This window comes from Orcinus orca, chromosome 2, assembly GCF_937001465.1.
Source record: "Orcinus orca chromosome 2, mOrcOrc1.1, whole genome shotgun sequence".
NCBI lineage: Eukaryota > Metazoa > Chordata > Mammalia > Artiodactyla > Delphinidae > Orcinus > Orcinus orca.
The window spans coordinates 78,399,163-78,412,511 of NC_064560.1; the positions used below are offsets into that span (position 1 = coordinate 78,399,163).

General features: G+C 48.3%; 1 protein-coding gene across 2 annotated transcripts in view; it reads left to right on the forward strand.

Annotated features, from left to right (window-relative positions):
* The first annotated feature begins 361 nt into the window (after positions 1-361).
* ATP10A (ATPase phospholipid transporting 10A (putative)) overlaps positions 362-13,349 on the forward strand; it is a 181,275-nt gene continuing 168,287 nt past the window's right edge. Inside the window, exons 1-2 of one of the 2 annotated variants that reach the window (XM_049706097.1) lie at positions 362-383; positions 2,401-2,984. In XM_049706097.1, the coding sequence (XP_049562054.1) occupies positions 2,506-2,984 (479 nt within the window). In that variant the 5' untranslated portion in view covers positions 362-383; positions 2,401-2,505. Of the gene's footprint in view, positions 384-2,083; positions 2,985-13,349 lie in introns of those variants that run through there. The other variant, XM_004271676.4, reaches the window with a different exon arrangement.

The following is a 13,349-nucleotide window of genomic DNA, read 5'->3' on the forward strand; positions in this document are numbered from 1 at the left end:
CAGCAGGGCCTCCTTAGAACTCAGGGGTCCAGAGGGCCAGCCTGGGAGTCCATCCAAGCCTGGTCCTGGCCCAGGAAGCTAAGAGTCTGAGAGTTTGGCTGACAGAAGACATCCAAACCCAAAACCCCTGCAGAACAGTCTAAAAGAGGCTTACATACCACTACACATATGTCAGAATACAAGTAATTCCATGAGGTTCATGGAGCATGCAGTGTGGAAACCTTCAAGGGCAGATGAACTAGGCCTTAGTGGAAATACTTAATTTGGATTGGTGAAGAGCAGGTGGGGAGAGAGTCCAGGCTTAGGGAGCAGTGTGACTCACAGAACCTTGGAACCTTAGAGCGGAACACAGATGGGAAAGAACAAGGCCTGTTCTGAGAAGGGTAAGGAGACCTCTCCCTTGGGGCTGGTGGGGAGGAGGGCAGGGCAGAGTTAAATTAGCAAGTTGGTGCCTGTTCCCTGAGGGTCTCAAGGGACCTCTGCCTGAGGAGCCAGCCTTTGACTTTGTAAGCAGCAGGGGACTCCTGTAAGCTCCCGGGTAAGAAAATGAATTGAAGTAGTCAAGGAAGTCAAGTAACCGCTTTGGCCACCTGGGGACTGGCTGTAGCTGGGAGACTGGAAGGCAGGGAGACCCACCCAGAGGCCCTGGGGCAACCCTGGGGATACTGTAGGGATGGGAAATGGAGGGAACCAGCAGGCCCTGGGACCTCGCTGGGTTGGGGGATGGAGGAAAATGTGGATCCATGAGTTAGTCCCTGGACACCAGGGAAATTGTGGTCCTTCATGGGCTGTTAACACTCAATTTGGGATGCCACTGGTCCACTGTGAGATCTGATTTCTTTCCCTGAAAATGCAGGCACTTCAGTCAAAATTTTCTCTGACTTGGGCCTTTGATGTATGATGATGTACCATACATCAATATGGTACCCCCAGGAATGGTGGAAGGAAAGAGGCTTGATCAATGACATGGATCATTTTCTTAGTACCTGTCACTCTACCCTCCTCAAGCTGGATTCTAGTAAATATTGTGGTCCATGGCAAGGTTCCCTGTAGAGATGGAGCCCCTGTCCTGGCTGGATGGGGTGTAAGCCAGGGTACGGGAGGTGAGGACCATCCTGAGAGAGCGTCATGGGGAAGAGGTAAGTGATTTGAGCAAAGCCAGGGAAGTGACTTGTCAGCGGGCACACGAGGGAGGAACTCAGGCCAGCAGAGGCTGCTGAGGTGGTCCCTTGGGAGATGATAGTGTCCCAATGCAGTAAGAGAAATGAGGGGCTGGCCTGAAGGAGGAGGAGGAGGCCAACAGCTCCCCAAATCCAGATAGGCAGCACCCAAAAGTGCTCCTCTCACCCAAATTCCCAGCCATGGTCTCCTGGGCAAGAAATCCCTGCTTCTCGCATCTGTACTTCTAAAGTGGCCAAACTGTCACCGCTGGCTGTAGTACATCTGGGGGCGAGTCTTACTGTCCCCACTTGGGACTCCCCATACCTTCTGCCATGCCCAGCCTCTGCCCACCCTTCACACACTGCTCTCTCTGATTCCCTATGAATACCGAGGGGAGCCCTTTGCACCTACAGACACGTCTGCCACACCCTTCTGGGCCCCCCCCCCCTTCCCCTTCCAACAACCATCTTCAATGCCCCGTCACCGTCTGGGTCATAGAGGCCACTTCAGAACCAGAGCATACAAGGTATATTTTGGCCCTCAGGGTTTACCAGAGAGGAAAAGAGATAGAAATAAAGCAAACCAAAGCCTGCCTTTGCTTAGCGAAATATTCCTCCCTTCAATTAAGGAGAAAAAAAGAAAAAAGAATCCTATTTAGGGAAGTAAGGAAAGGCAGTGATGATCATAAAAGTTCAAAGTCTAGTTCACCCAAGAAGTGAATCTGAAAGGGCAGGGTAAGGAAGAGTGTAGAGACAATGAAGAATCCTCTTGGGGTCCCAGGAGCAGATGTCCTTGGTAAATAAGACATAAAAATCGTAGCATTGGTTTGGTATGCCCTGATTCATTTGAACTTTGATTCTAGTTTACTCCAGGAGGCTCCCAGCCTCCTGCACGGACTCGGGAAGAGTCCGCCAGCCTAGGGGGGCTGCGGTCCTTTTCTCCCACACTCTGCCGCCTCCTCTCTCCTCCGGTGGCGGACCGAACTGATGCTTCTGGGAAACGAAACTAAGCTGCTCTAAAGTTTCCAGCTCGGCTTTTTGTTTCCCGCTCTCCGCGGTGTCCCACTCTGGGCGCGGCGCGGGGCGGGGCCGGGAGCCGCCAGGGCGGAAAGGCCCGGGAGGGTGCGAGGACAAGGGGTCTCTGTGCGGCGCCCGGCCTCGACGGCGGGCGGGCTGGCTGGGCTGGGCTGGGCTGGGCTGGGCGGGGCGGCAGCTAACCGCGTCTCTGTGCGTCCCGCAGGCGGGCAACCCGCGCCGCCGCGCCGGGCCGCCGGCGATGATCACCTAGGAGGCTGGCGCGGGCGGGCGCGAGCGGCGGAGGAGCCGGGCGCGGCGATACGCGGCCATGGAGTGGGAGCTGGCGGCGGCTGGGGAGCCCGGGACCCCGGGACGGCGGCGGCGGCGGCGGCGGCGGCGACGGCGGCGGCGCTGGGAGGTCAGGACGCGCACGGTGCGCTCCAATCTGCTGCCGCCCCCGGGCGCCGAAGACCCTTTGGCGAGCGCGGCCAAGGGCGCGCGGCGGCGGCGGCGGTGCGGGGGCGCCCAGCACCTGGCCGACAACCGGCTCAAGACCACCAAGTACACTCTGCTGTCCTTCCTGCCCAAGAACCTGTTCGAGCAGTTCCATCGCCTGGCCAACGTGTACTTCGTCTTCATCGCGCTGCTCAACTTCGTGCCGGCGGTGAACGCCTTTCAGCCCGGCCTGGCACTGGCGCCTGTGCTCTTCATCCTGGCGGTCACGGCCTTCAAGGACCTGTGGGAGGACTACAGCCGTCACCGCTCCGACCAAGAGATCAACCACCTGGGCTGCCTCGTCTTCAGCAGGTGAGCGGAGTGGGCGGGGCGGCGCTGGGTCCGCGCAGGGCCGGGGCGCTCCCGGAAACTTGGCGTTGGGCGCGGCGTGAGTGGCACGGGGTGGGGAGCCCCGGAGAGAGCGACTCAACTCTGGGCGGAGGGCCGGGCCTCGAGGGGCCGGGGGCCGAGCCGGGACTCTGCGACTCTGGTCGCGGAGAGCAAGAAACCATAGATGTCGGGGCGCGGGGGTACCCTGTCCTTGATTGCCACTCGGACGCCGCTTCTGAGCCTAGGGATCCCAGGGCTGGAATCCAGAGGCAGCTGGGCGTCCTCATTCCCAGTCGCTCCTGCCTTATAAGTAAAAAGGAGGGAAACCTATTCCCGGGCGCCCCAGCCTGAAGTCCCAGCCTCTATCTTCAGCCAGGCTCCAAGCGCCAGGATGTTGAACGACTTTAACAACCTACACAGGAATGAATGTAAAGCTCGGTCTTAGATAACATTTCGTCTTGGGGCAACAGAGTGAAACTGCCGCCAAGTGCCGACATGCCAGTTAAAAGGGCAGGGGTAGTAACAGCGGCGTCCATCCATTGACGTGAGCTGTGAGCAGGCCACCCAGCTGGGTGCCATCCCATAGTTGACTGTTTAGTTTTTAAAAAATTAACCCCGGTTTCCAGATGGAAAGACTGAGGCTTTGAGGGGTTTTTCAAGCCCTGTCCACAGTTAGTACCAAGGAATGTACTTCTTCTGGGCTCCTCCTGTACCTCCCTAAAGTTTTGGATCCTCAGGCGGGACCTGTCTGGGATGCTTCTGTCTCTTCTCTCTTTACACTCCCCACCCCAAGAGAGGCACTTGGCTGCATACCCATCTTGGAGCTGTGTCTAGTAGTGGAGTCCACCTTAAGGCCGCATCCCTCAGGAAGGCAGATGGTCTTGGCCTCCATCCAGAGCTCAGCCCATCTTTCCCTCCTGTTGTCTTTGCTTGAGTCTCGGTGTAGGGGCTGATATGGGCCTCTGAGGTGAAGGACATTAGCCTTGTTCAGCCACCATTACATGTGAGCGGACTCCAGGAAGCCCCTTGTACTCTCAGTGGGCCATGGTTATTCCTGCCTCTTAGGATAGTTTAGACGAAGACCATGAATGCGTTTGAGTATCTCTAACCCTCCCAGCAGCACTGATTGTGCCTTATACTTATTTTACAAATGAATAAACAGAAGTTCAGAGAGGTTAAGTAACTTGGCCAAAGCCACACAGCTGCTATGTAGTAGTATTAGAATTTGACCCAGGTCTTCCCGACTTCACAGCTTTTACGATATTCTGGTGCTTGTGCTTCTTAAATTTATGTAAGAATCAGCCTGAGGAGCTTATTAAAAATAACAATTTAACAACTTGAATCCCAGGCTCATCTGGGATTGGGCCCAGGAATCTGTGTATTTAATTAGCACAGAGGTGATGCTTATATCATGACCCACTTTTGAGTAATGCTGCCTGCTTGCCGTCAAGGGGTACCCATTGACCAGTCAGCAAGCATGACATCGATAGAAAGGGCTGTGGGGTTTCCTGGCTTCTGTTCCCCAGGCTCCTGAAGCCAAGAAGGGAGGGGGCACCCTTATGCAGATGTCCTCAGGGTCCCCCGTTTCAGCACTCCAATCTGTTCTGCTCACCATGACCCCAGTGGGGCTCCAGGTTTTAGTCTTTACACATGTATCACTTCCTGTTATTACTCGGCTGGTAGCTCCTGAAGCCTCCTTTTTAGGAATACTTAGGCCTCAAGAAACAGTTTATTTTCAGCTGACAAAGTGCTTTCCACCCGTGAAGTCAATTAACCCTTAAAACAACCGTCACCCACAACATGCCCATGAGAAAACTCAGAGTGGAACCCCAAAGCAATCTCTGGACTCCATGACCTCGGAATGCTTCATGGGATTCTGAAACCTTCATCTTCCTCGTGGACCCACCCATCCCCGTTCGCTTCCCCTTCTACCCTGACCTGACCTGGGTTCTCAAAAGCTGGGTACAGTCCTTGTGGGCGAGGCCTCGGGGATAATGGTGCTTTCAGGAGGAGTTCCCCAGAACCTCCCAGTTCCCAAGTCAAATTCCTTGAATGCTTTCCTGGGGAGAGAATTGGCCTTCTTCCTAAGGAGGCTCCGTGGGTGTGAGATGGTGGCAGCTGTGTGTGGAGAGGAGGCCTGTCTGGAGGAGAGCCATCCCTTTTCAGAAGCCAGGTCAAACTTCTCTGGGCCCAGAAAGTCTGGGATGGGTGTTTTCCGGCCTAGGCTTTGAGTCCTGTGGATGTCCGAGCCCTCCCCGTCCTCCGATTGCATTCCACGCTGCATGTGGCTGCCTTGCTGCTGTTGCCCATAGGCTCAAACCAATACCCTGAGCTCTTCCTCACTGAGCCAGACCCAGGCCAGGCTCTGGAGAAGGGAGAGTCTGGGTCTCACCTGGAGCTTACCGTGGGGACCAATTGCACCGTGGGGCATGTCCGTGGGGGTCCTGGGTGGGGCTGCTAGCCCAGAGAGGCAGCTCAGGAGACTCCCTGCAGAGGGCACGAGTCCGAGGACCAGGGAGTGTGGCGCACGTGACAGAGTCAGGGCCCCCTGAGACTGCAACCAGGTCTTAACCTGTGCGCAGGGACGTGTATGGCCTTGAAGTCAGGATCTCAGAGAGCTGGCACTGAGGCTGGCCAGAGAAGCCTGGGAAATGACATTTTATGTCAGGCCAGAGTTTGTTCAAGGCCTTTGGTGACTACAGAGGCAGTGGCCCCACAGTGGTGCACAGTCAGGGTCTGTCCTGTGTCATGGCATTGCTCTGGTGGCTGTGAAATGGGCCTTCAGTCAAGTGAATGTAAATGCAGAGTGAGAGCAGACTTTAGTTGTGGAAGCCTGACCTGTTGACAGTGTCTCTGGAGGGTTGCTTCTCTGTGTTCTGACTGGAGCGTGCAGTGCATCAATGATTTGTACCGTTATTTATGTGGTGTGTCCCCATAACGGAGTCCTTGGGTCCCCTCTCTGTGAGAATCCCCCATCAGGCTTGCTGGAAGTGCAGGTTCCCAGGTTCTCCTCCCCCCACCCCTGGGCTGCTGGGCCTCTGGAGGTGGGAGGCTGCTGTCCACATCACGGCTTGGTTTGCACGAACAAACCTGAGCGGAGGTCCTATTTCCACGGCCTGAGCCCACGGTATCATCTCCTGGATTTCAGGCTGTGTTTAGGAAAACCCTCCTGAGCCAGCAGGATAGGAGCGCAGTGGGTGATCCTGGGGGTTCAGGTCCTGCCTGTGGCGCCCATCCTGGGGGAAGGCAGTCTGAGCATCACTCGGCTGTGGGCTAGTGCGTTGGGGGAGGCATGGAAGCCCTTTCTGGTCACGTAGACCTCCCTGGTGTTGGTGACAGTTGGCTGGAGAAGCCACCTCCTTCTGGGCGCAGGTGGAAAGAAAGGGGGTGACTGAGTTCTGTCCCCCTTCCCTCCCAATGTGACCTCAGGTTCCTGTTGCTGGGGGGCTTGGAGTTCACTTTAGCTGGCAGGCATCCACCTCCAGTACCAAGCGAGCGTCCAGCTGGGACAGGACCGGTGCCACCAGAGGCTGGGATGAAGGGGGCAGCGAATGACCACAGGTCCCAAGGCAGGTGGAACTGACAGAGGAGAGGGGACAGGAGTGCAGAGCCAGCCCAGAGAGTGGCGGTTCTGGTGGTGGGAAAGCAGAGCATGGTTATCAGAGGAGGAGCTGGGGGGAAATTTAAGAAGAAACATTCCTGGAAGGGGATTTGCCCAAGAGAGGTGAAGGGCGGAAGCAGGGGTCCAAGCACTCATCCACCTCTTCAACCACAGGGCGGGGGGGTAACACGTTAAAACCAGAAACCTCGCCCCTGCTGCCAGAAATGGAATGAGCCTTAGAGTGGCGCAGCCTGAGGTGGGGGTCCTGCCTGGCCGAGACTCTGCACAAGCCCCCCTGCCTCACTTGCACTCCATTTCCTAACTAGTCAAGTGGGGTACTGGCCCCAGGTCCACGTGCCCCTTCTGGCCCTGATCCTGTGGCCCTGGGAGAGTTTGGCACCCTTGTGCTATGGGCTGCCCGCCCTCTGCCCAAACCCTGCCTGGGTTCTTGTGTAATGTTTTCCCTTTAGCTTCCATACGCTTTGAGATAACTCAAACACAGGCACCTTTCAGTGTCTGACTCTAGGATGATGGAAACAGCAGCGTTTCTGCATGAATTAACCCAAGGTGACTTTTCCCTGAATCTTTTGGGCTTTGGGGGCTCTGTTCTTGGATATGAGTATGGCTTCTTGGTGTCTTTCCATCATCTTTTGGGAAAACAGGTAGTCAGGGCGTGCTCTAATGCTTACCTTGGAATTATTCTGATTGTTGTCTCTTCCCTTTCCTTTGATTCTTGCTTTGTTCCCCCAGCTCATCAGGGTTATCTGTCCAATTTGCTTACCCCGGGCTTCATGATTTGTTTTTTCAGAAGAGCCTGAAATGGGACCTGACAAAGTTCTCCTTTTGTTTCTGTCCATTTATCTTGTCTTGGTCCTCCTTTCCTCCCTTTCCTGGAGAGCCCAGTCTCTTCCTCACCACCAGCAGAAACATTTTGCCCCTGGGAAGCACAGCATCTTTGTCTTATTTGGAGTAATAAAAGATTTGAAGAAGCAGAGGTACCAGCGCAAGACCCAGGGGACAGGGACATATCAGGACAATGCAAGTGTTCTTTAAGCAGGGACATCCCTCTGGTGTGCTAGGTTGGGGGATACTTGAGGAATAATATTTGGACATTGCCATTCACATGGTTTTTGGAAATAATTTTTCTTTTGATACCTTTCATGAGTCATAAATTGGGTCCAGTTATAGAAAAAGAAGCTATCTTTCCCTAAAAACTTGCTTGCCTTCAGGAGATAGTCTTGTTCATGGGAAGGTTCTTTTTATACTTGTTAATATGAGCCAAGTGTTTTAGTGCACAGTTCCATCTTAACATCCTGATGGTACTATTTTCATATCCCCATTTCACAGATGAGGAAACTGAGCTTCAGGGCTTGATAGCTGCCTTAGGGTTCCCTATTAGGAGATGACAGTGCCATGGCTTCAACCCAGAGTCATCCTGCTCCGACTCCATGTTTGTAGTTTGCTTGTACTTGTCATCTCCACCTCCTAGAGCAGTATGCTTCATTTAAAAAAAACCCAAAAAACAAAACCTTCAAAATTTTATTTATCTCAGAGTATTTTCTAATTTCCCTGGTGATTTCTTCTTTGACCCATTTTATTTATCTCTGAGTATTTTCTAATTTCCCTGGTGATTTCTTCTTTGACCCATTTTATTTAGGAATGTTTTAATTTCCATATATTGCTGACTTCCCCAAATTTCGTTATTGATTTCCAGTTGCATTCTATTTACACAGATAAAGAGCAGTGCACAGATAGGGAACCTCTGTGTCTCCATCACCTAGTTTAACAGTTAGCACCTCATGGCAACATTGTTTATCCATATTGCCCTCACTCCCTCACCCACTTTTTATTTGGAAGCACATCCCAGACATCAGGACATTTCTTCTGTAATGTTTCAGCATTTATCTTTAGAAAATCAACAACTTTTTAAAAACCTAAACTACAATACCATTATTATAAAGAATTAATATTAATTCCTTAATATTATTAAATACCCAATCAATGTTCAAATTTCCACTTGTCTCATACATGCCATATTTTTTTTTTCAATTTGTGTGTTTGAATCAGATCCAGATAAGGTTGCCTCATTGCAGTTGGCTGATCTGTCTTTTAGAGCTCCCATACTCTTGATTTCCTCCTCTAAAATTCCCTTTCTCCCTCTCTCTCTCTCGTTTTACCCCTTGCAATTTGTTTTATTTATTTTTCCCCTTGCAAAATATATTTGAAGAAACTGAGTTATTTGTCCTGGAGGGTTTTGCATAGCTTGAATATTGCTGATTCCTTTCCTGTGGATCATGTAACATATTTCTTTCTACTGTAATTCCTGTGAAGTGGTAGGTGAGTCTCGATGCTTTATCAGAGTTTCATCAGGTTCAGGTTTGATTTTTTTTTTTTTTTTGATCAAAACCGCAAGCGTAGGTGGTGCACTTCCATCGTGAGGAACATAAGCTCCCTGGTCCATCTTTTTATGATGTTAGCAGCCATGATGATCATTGCCTGCATCCATTTATTTGCTAGTCGTTGTGAAATGATGGTGGTCTAATTCTTTCATTTATTATTGGGAATACTTTCATAAAAAAATTCTTCCCCTCATCTACTGCCTGGTTTCCCAGTGGTACAACTCATATAGGAAAGAGAGAAATGCTTGATTTGGATCACAAGCATCTTCCAATTGGAACTAATTGGTTTTCTAAAATGTTTAAACTTTTTATTTTAAAATAATTTTAGACTTTATAGAAAAGTTGCAAAAATAGTATACCCCTAACCAACCTTCCTCTAATTTTAACATTTTACTTAGCTGTACTACAGTTGTCAAAACTAAGAAATTAACATTAGCACAGCACAAACCTATTAAATTAAACTACAGTTTTATTCAGATTGAAATGGTTTTTCCATTAATGCAGTAACAAGTATTGGTCAGTCCTTCGGGTGCTGATCCTGTATCCTGCCCCCTTGCTAACTCATTTATTAGACCTAATACTTGTTTTGTGGATTCCTTAGGATTTTCTATATATGATCATGTCTTGCTCCTGATCTAAGGGTGAAAACATTCAGTCTTTGACCATTAAGTGTGATGCTAGCTGTGGCTCTCTTATGGATGCCATTATCAGAGAAAGTTCCTTTCTATTCTTTGTTGATTTTGTTGAGGTTTTTTTAAAATAAATTTATTTATATGTTTATTTACTTATTTTTGGCTGTGTTGGGTCTTCGCTGCTGCGCGCGGGCTTTCTCTAGTTGTGGCGAGCAGGGGCTATGCTTTATTGCAGTGCACGGGCTTCTCATTGCAGTGGTTTCTCTTTGTTGCGGAGCACGGGCCCTAGAGTGCGCGGGCTTCAGTAGTTGTGGCACATGGACTCAGTAGTTGTGGCTTGCGGGCTCTAGAGCGCAGGCTCAGTAGTTGTGGCGCACGAGCTTAGCTGTTCTGCAGCATGTGGGATCTTCCTGGACCAGGGCTTGAACCCGTGTCCCCTGCATTGGCAGGCGGATTCTTAACCACTGCACCACCATGGAAGTCTGAGTTTTTTTTATTTTATTTTATTTTTTAAAATCCAGAAAGAGTATTGGATTTTGTTAAATGCTTTTTCTTCATCTATTGACATGATCGTGTGGCTTTTGTCCTTTATTAAATTAATATAATGTGTTACATTGATTTTTCTTTTTTTAAAAAATAAATTTATTTATTTATTTTTTATTTTGGGCTGTGTTGGGTCTTCGTTGATGCATGCGGGCTTTCTCTAGTTGTGGTGAGCAGGGTCTACTCTTCATGGCGGTGCATGGGCTTCTCATTGCAGAGGCTTTTCTTGTTGTGGAGCATGGGCTTTAGGTGCACGGACTTAAGTAGTTGTGGCATGTGGGCTCAGTAGTTGTGGCTTGCAGGCTCCAGAGCACAGGCTCAGTAGTTGTGGCACACAGGCTTAGTTGCTCCCGGACCAGGGCTTGAACCCGTGTCCCCTGCATTGGCAGGCGGATTCTTAACCACTGTGCCACCAAGGAAGTCCTGATTTTTCATGTTAAACCAATCTTGCCTTCTTGAGATAAATCCCAAGATTTGTCATGGTATATAATCCTTTTTATAATTTGCTGGATTCAATTTACTAGAATTTGTTGAAGATTTTTGTATCTGTATTCGTATGGGATATTGGGGTGTGTGTGTGTGTGTGTGTGTGTGTGTGTGTGTGTGTGTGTTTGGTTTTGCTGTAAGGAAAATACTATACTGGCCTCATAGAATGAGATGGGGAGTATTCCTACTATTTTTCTTGGAAGAGTTTGTGAAGAATTGGTATGTATTCTAAACTAGATGTTTGAAAGAATTCACAATTGAAGATATCTTCAGTGTGGGGTTGGGCTTTTCTTTGTGGGGAGTTTAAAAATTACTAGTTCAATCTCTTTACTTGTAGGTTTCCATTAAGATTTTATATTTCTTTTTGAGTCAGCTATGGTAGATTTTTATCTTTCTAGGAAATTGTCCATTTCATCTAAGTTATCTTGTTTGTTGGCGTAGAGTTGTTCATAATATTCCCTTATAATCCTTTACATTTCTATAAGGTTGGTGGTGATGTATCCTCTTTTATTACTAATTTTAATGATATACGCTTTCTCTCTTTTTTACTTGGTCATTCTAGCTAAAGGTTTTCCAATTTTGTTGATCTTTTCAAAGAACCAACTTTTTTTGTATTGTTTTTTCTCTATTGTTTTTCTATTTTCTACTTCATTAATTTTGCTCTAATCTTTATTATTTCCTTCCTTCTGTTTGAGTTGGGTTAGTTTGCTCTTCTTTTTATAGTTACAGAATTGTCTTTTTTTTTTAATATTTATTTATTTGGTTGCACCAGATCTTAGTTGCGGCAGGTGGGCTCCTTAGTTGTGGCACACAGGCTCCTTAGTTGTGGCAGGCATGTGGGATCTAGTTCCCTGACCAGGGATCCAACCCGGGCCCCCTGCATCGGGAGCATGGAGTCTTAACCACTGCTCCGTGGGGAAGTCCCCAGAATTGTCTTTTAAATATGGATAGGAGAAGAAAACAGTTACCCAAAAATACACTTGTCTTGTTTTCCCCAACTGGTATAGCAGCCTCAGGCAGCTGTGATGTTGAACAATTGCTGCTGATTGCTTTCAATGCCTGTTCTATTTTATAGGGCTTTTCCCACAGAGCGAAGTCCAGATCAGCTCCCATAATGACACTGTTCTGGGATTGGGACTTTTTGAGGAACTCCAAACTCAGTCTACCTCTTCTGGTGGCATCTAGTCAGCTGGTTTTCACAGGTACTGTGGAGCTAGGGAGAGGGGAATGGTAGTAAGTCAAGTTAAAACACCACCAATCCTACTGTTCTTACTGAGGTTTATCAGGTTTTTTGGTAATAGACTCTCCTCAGACTATGGCAAGCCTTTGTTAATATACAGCACTCTGAAAAAGTTGACTTGGAAATTTTTGCCAGTGTAGAGTTTTTATGCAGGATCAAATTTACAGAGTTCCTCGCTTCACCATTCTGGCAGTCCCACCTCCTGATCAGTTACTTTGTGAAATTTTTCCCTCAGTTAGTGTTGGTCTGTTGTTCCTCATTAAATTGAGATTTTTGGTTTTTGGTGGGAATCCTACTGAAGTGATGCCTTTCTCTGCATGATATCAGGGGGTATACAATGCCAATATATATTACTACTGATGAGGCTAACTTTGATCAAGTGGTTAGGATGGTGTCTGCTAGGTTTCTGCACTATAAACTTATGATTTTTTCTTTGGTAAAAAGCATCTTGGAGTCGATACTTTGAGACTGTAGGTATCTTATTTCTCCTTAAATTTTGCCCTCCAACATTAGCATCCATTGACAGGTCTTGTCTGCAGTAATTATTGCAGGAGTGTTCTAATGGTGATCTTCTTTATCCCTCACTTCTGCGTTTATGAGCTAGAATTCTTGGAAGAGCCAGTTTTTCCTTCCTTGTTGATTTATTTACTCAATTATTTATATCAGGGCAGATTATTGCATATTTATTCCAGGGGTTATAGTCAAATACTACTGTAATTTATCTGGTTGCTCACATTGTTCCAGCTTTGGTGATTGGGAGCTCTCTCAGGCTGGATCAGTGTCCCTTTGATGTGCCCCCAGCTTTCCTTTTTTTAAATTTTTAAAAAAAATTTCATTTTATTGGAGGATAGTTGATTTACATTGTTGTGTTAGTTTCAGGTGTATAGCACCCCCAGCCTTCCTTGAGCTGTGCTTATTTTCTGGCTCTGTAAGGTGCTCCAGGCTTATCTTCTGTTTTCCTTTCCCTGGTTCTGGAATCAACCACTTCTCCTAAGGGTATTTAGCATTTAAAAAATTATTATTATGGCTTTTATAGGTTTATTTACTGTGGAATTCATAGATTTAAATATAATTCATTGGTTTTAGTTAGTTGTAGTTATTATAATTGATGTTCTTTGGTCAGGTTGAGTCCTTTTGACAGAACTGCCCATCATTTCTTTCGGTCCATATCACAAGCTCAGTCTTAGACATTTTCTACTGTACTTCTCCAACCAAAGATGACTTGTTATTTTTTTCATTTTATTGAGATATAATTAAAATACAGCACTGTGGGACTTCCCTGGTGGCGCAGTGGTTAAGAATCTGCCTGCCAGTGCTGGGGACACGGCTTTGATCCTTGGTCTGGGAAGATCCCACATGCCGTGGAGCAACTGACCCTCTGCGCCACAACTACTGAGCCTGTGCTCTAGAGCCCGTGAGCCATAACTACGGAGCCCACATGCTGCA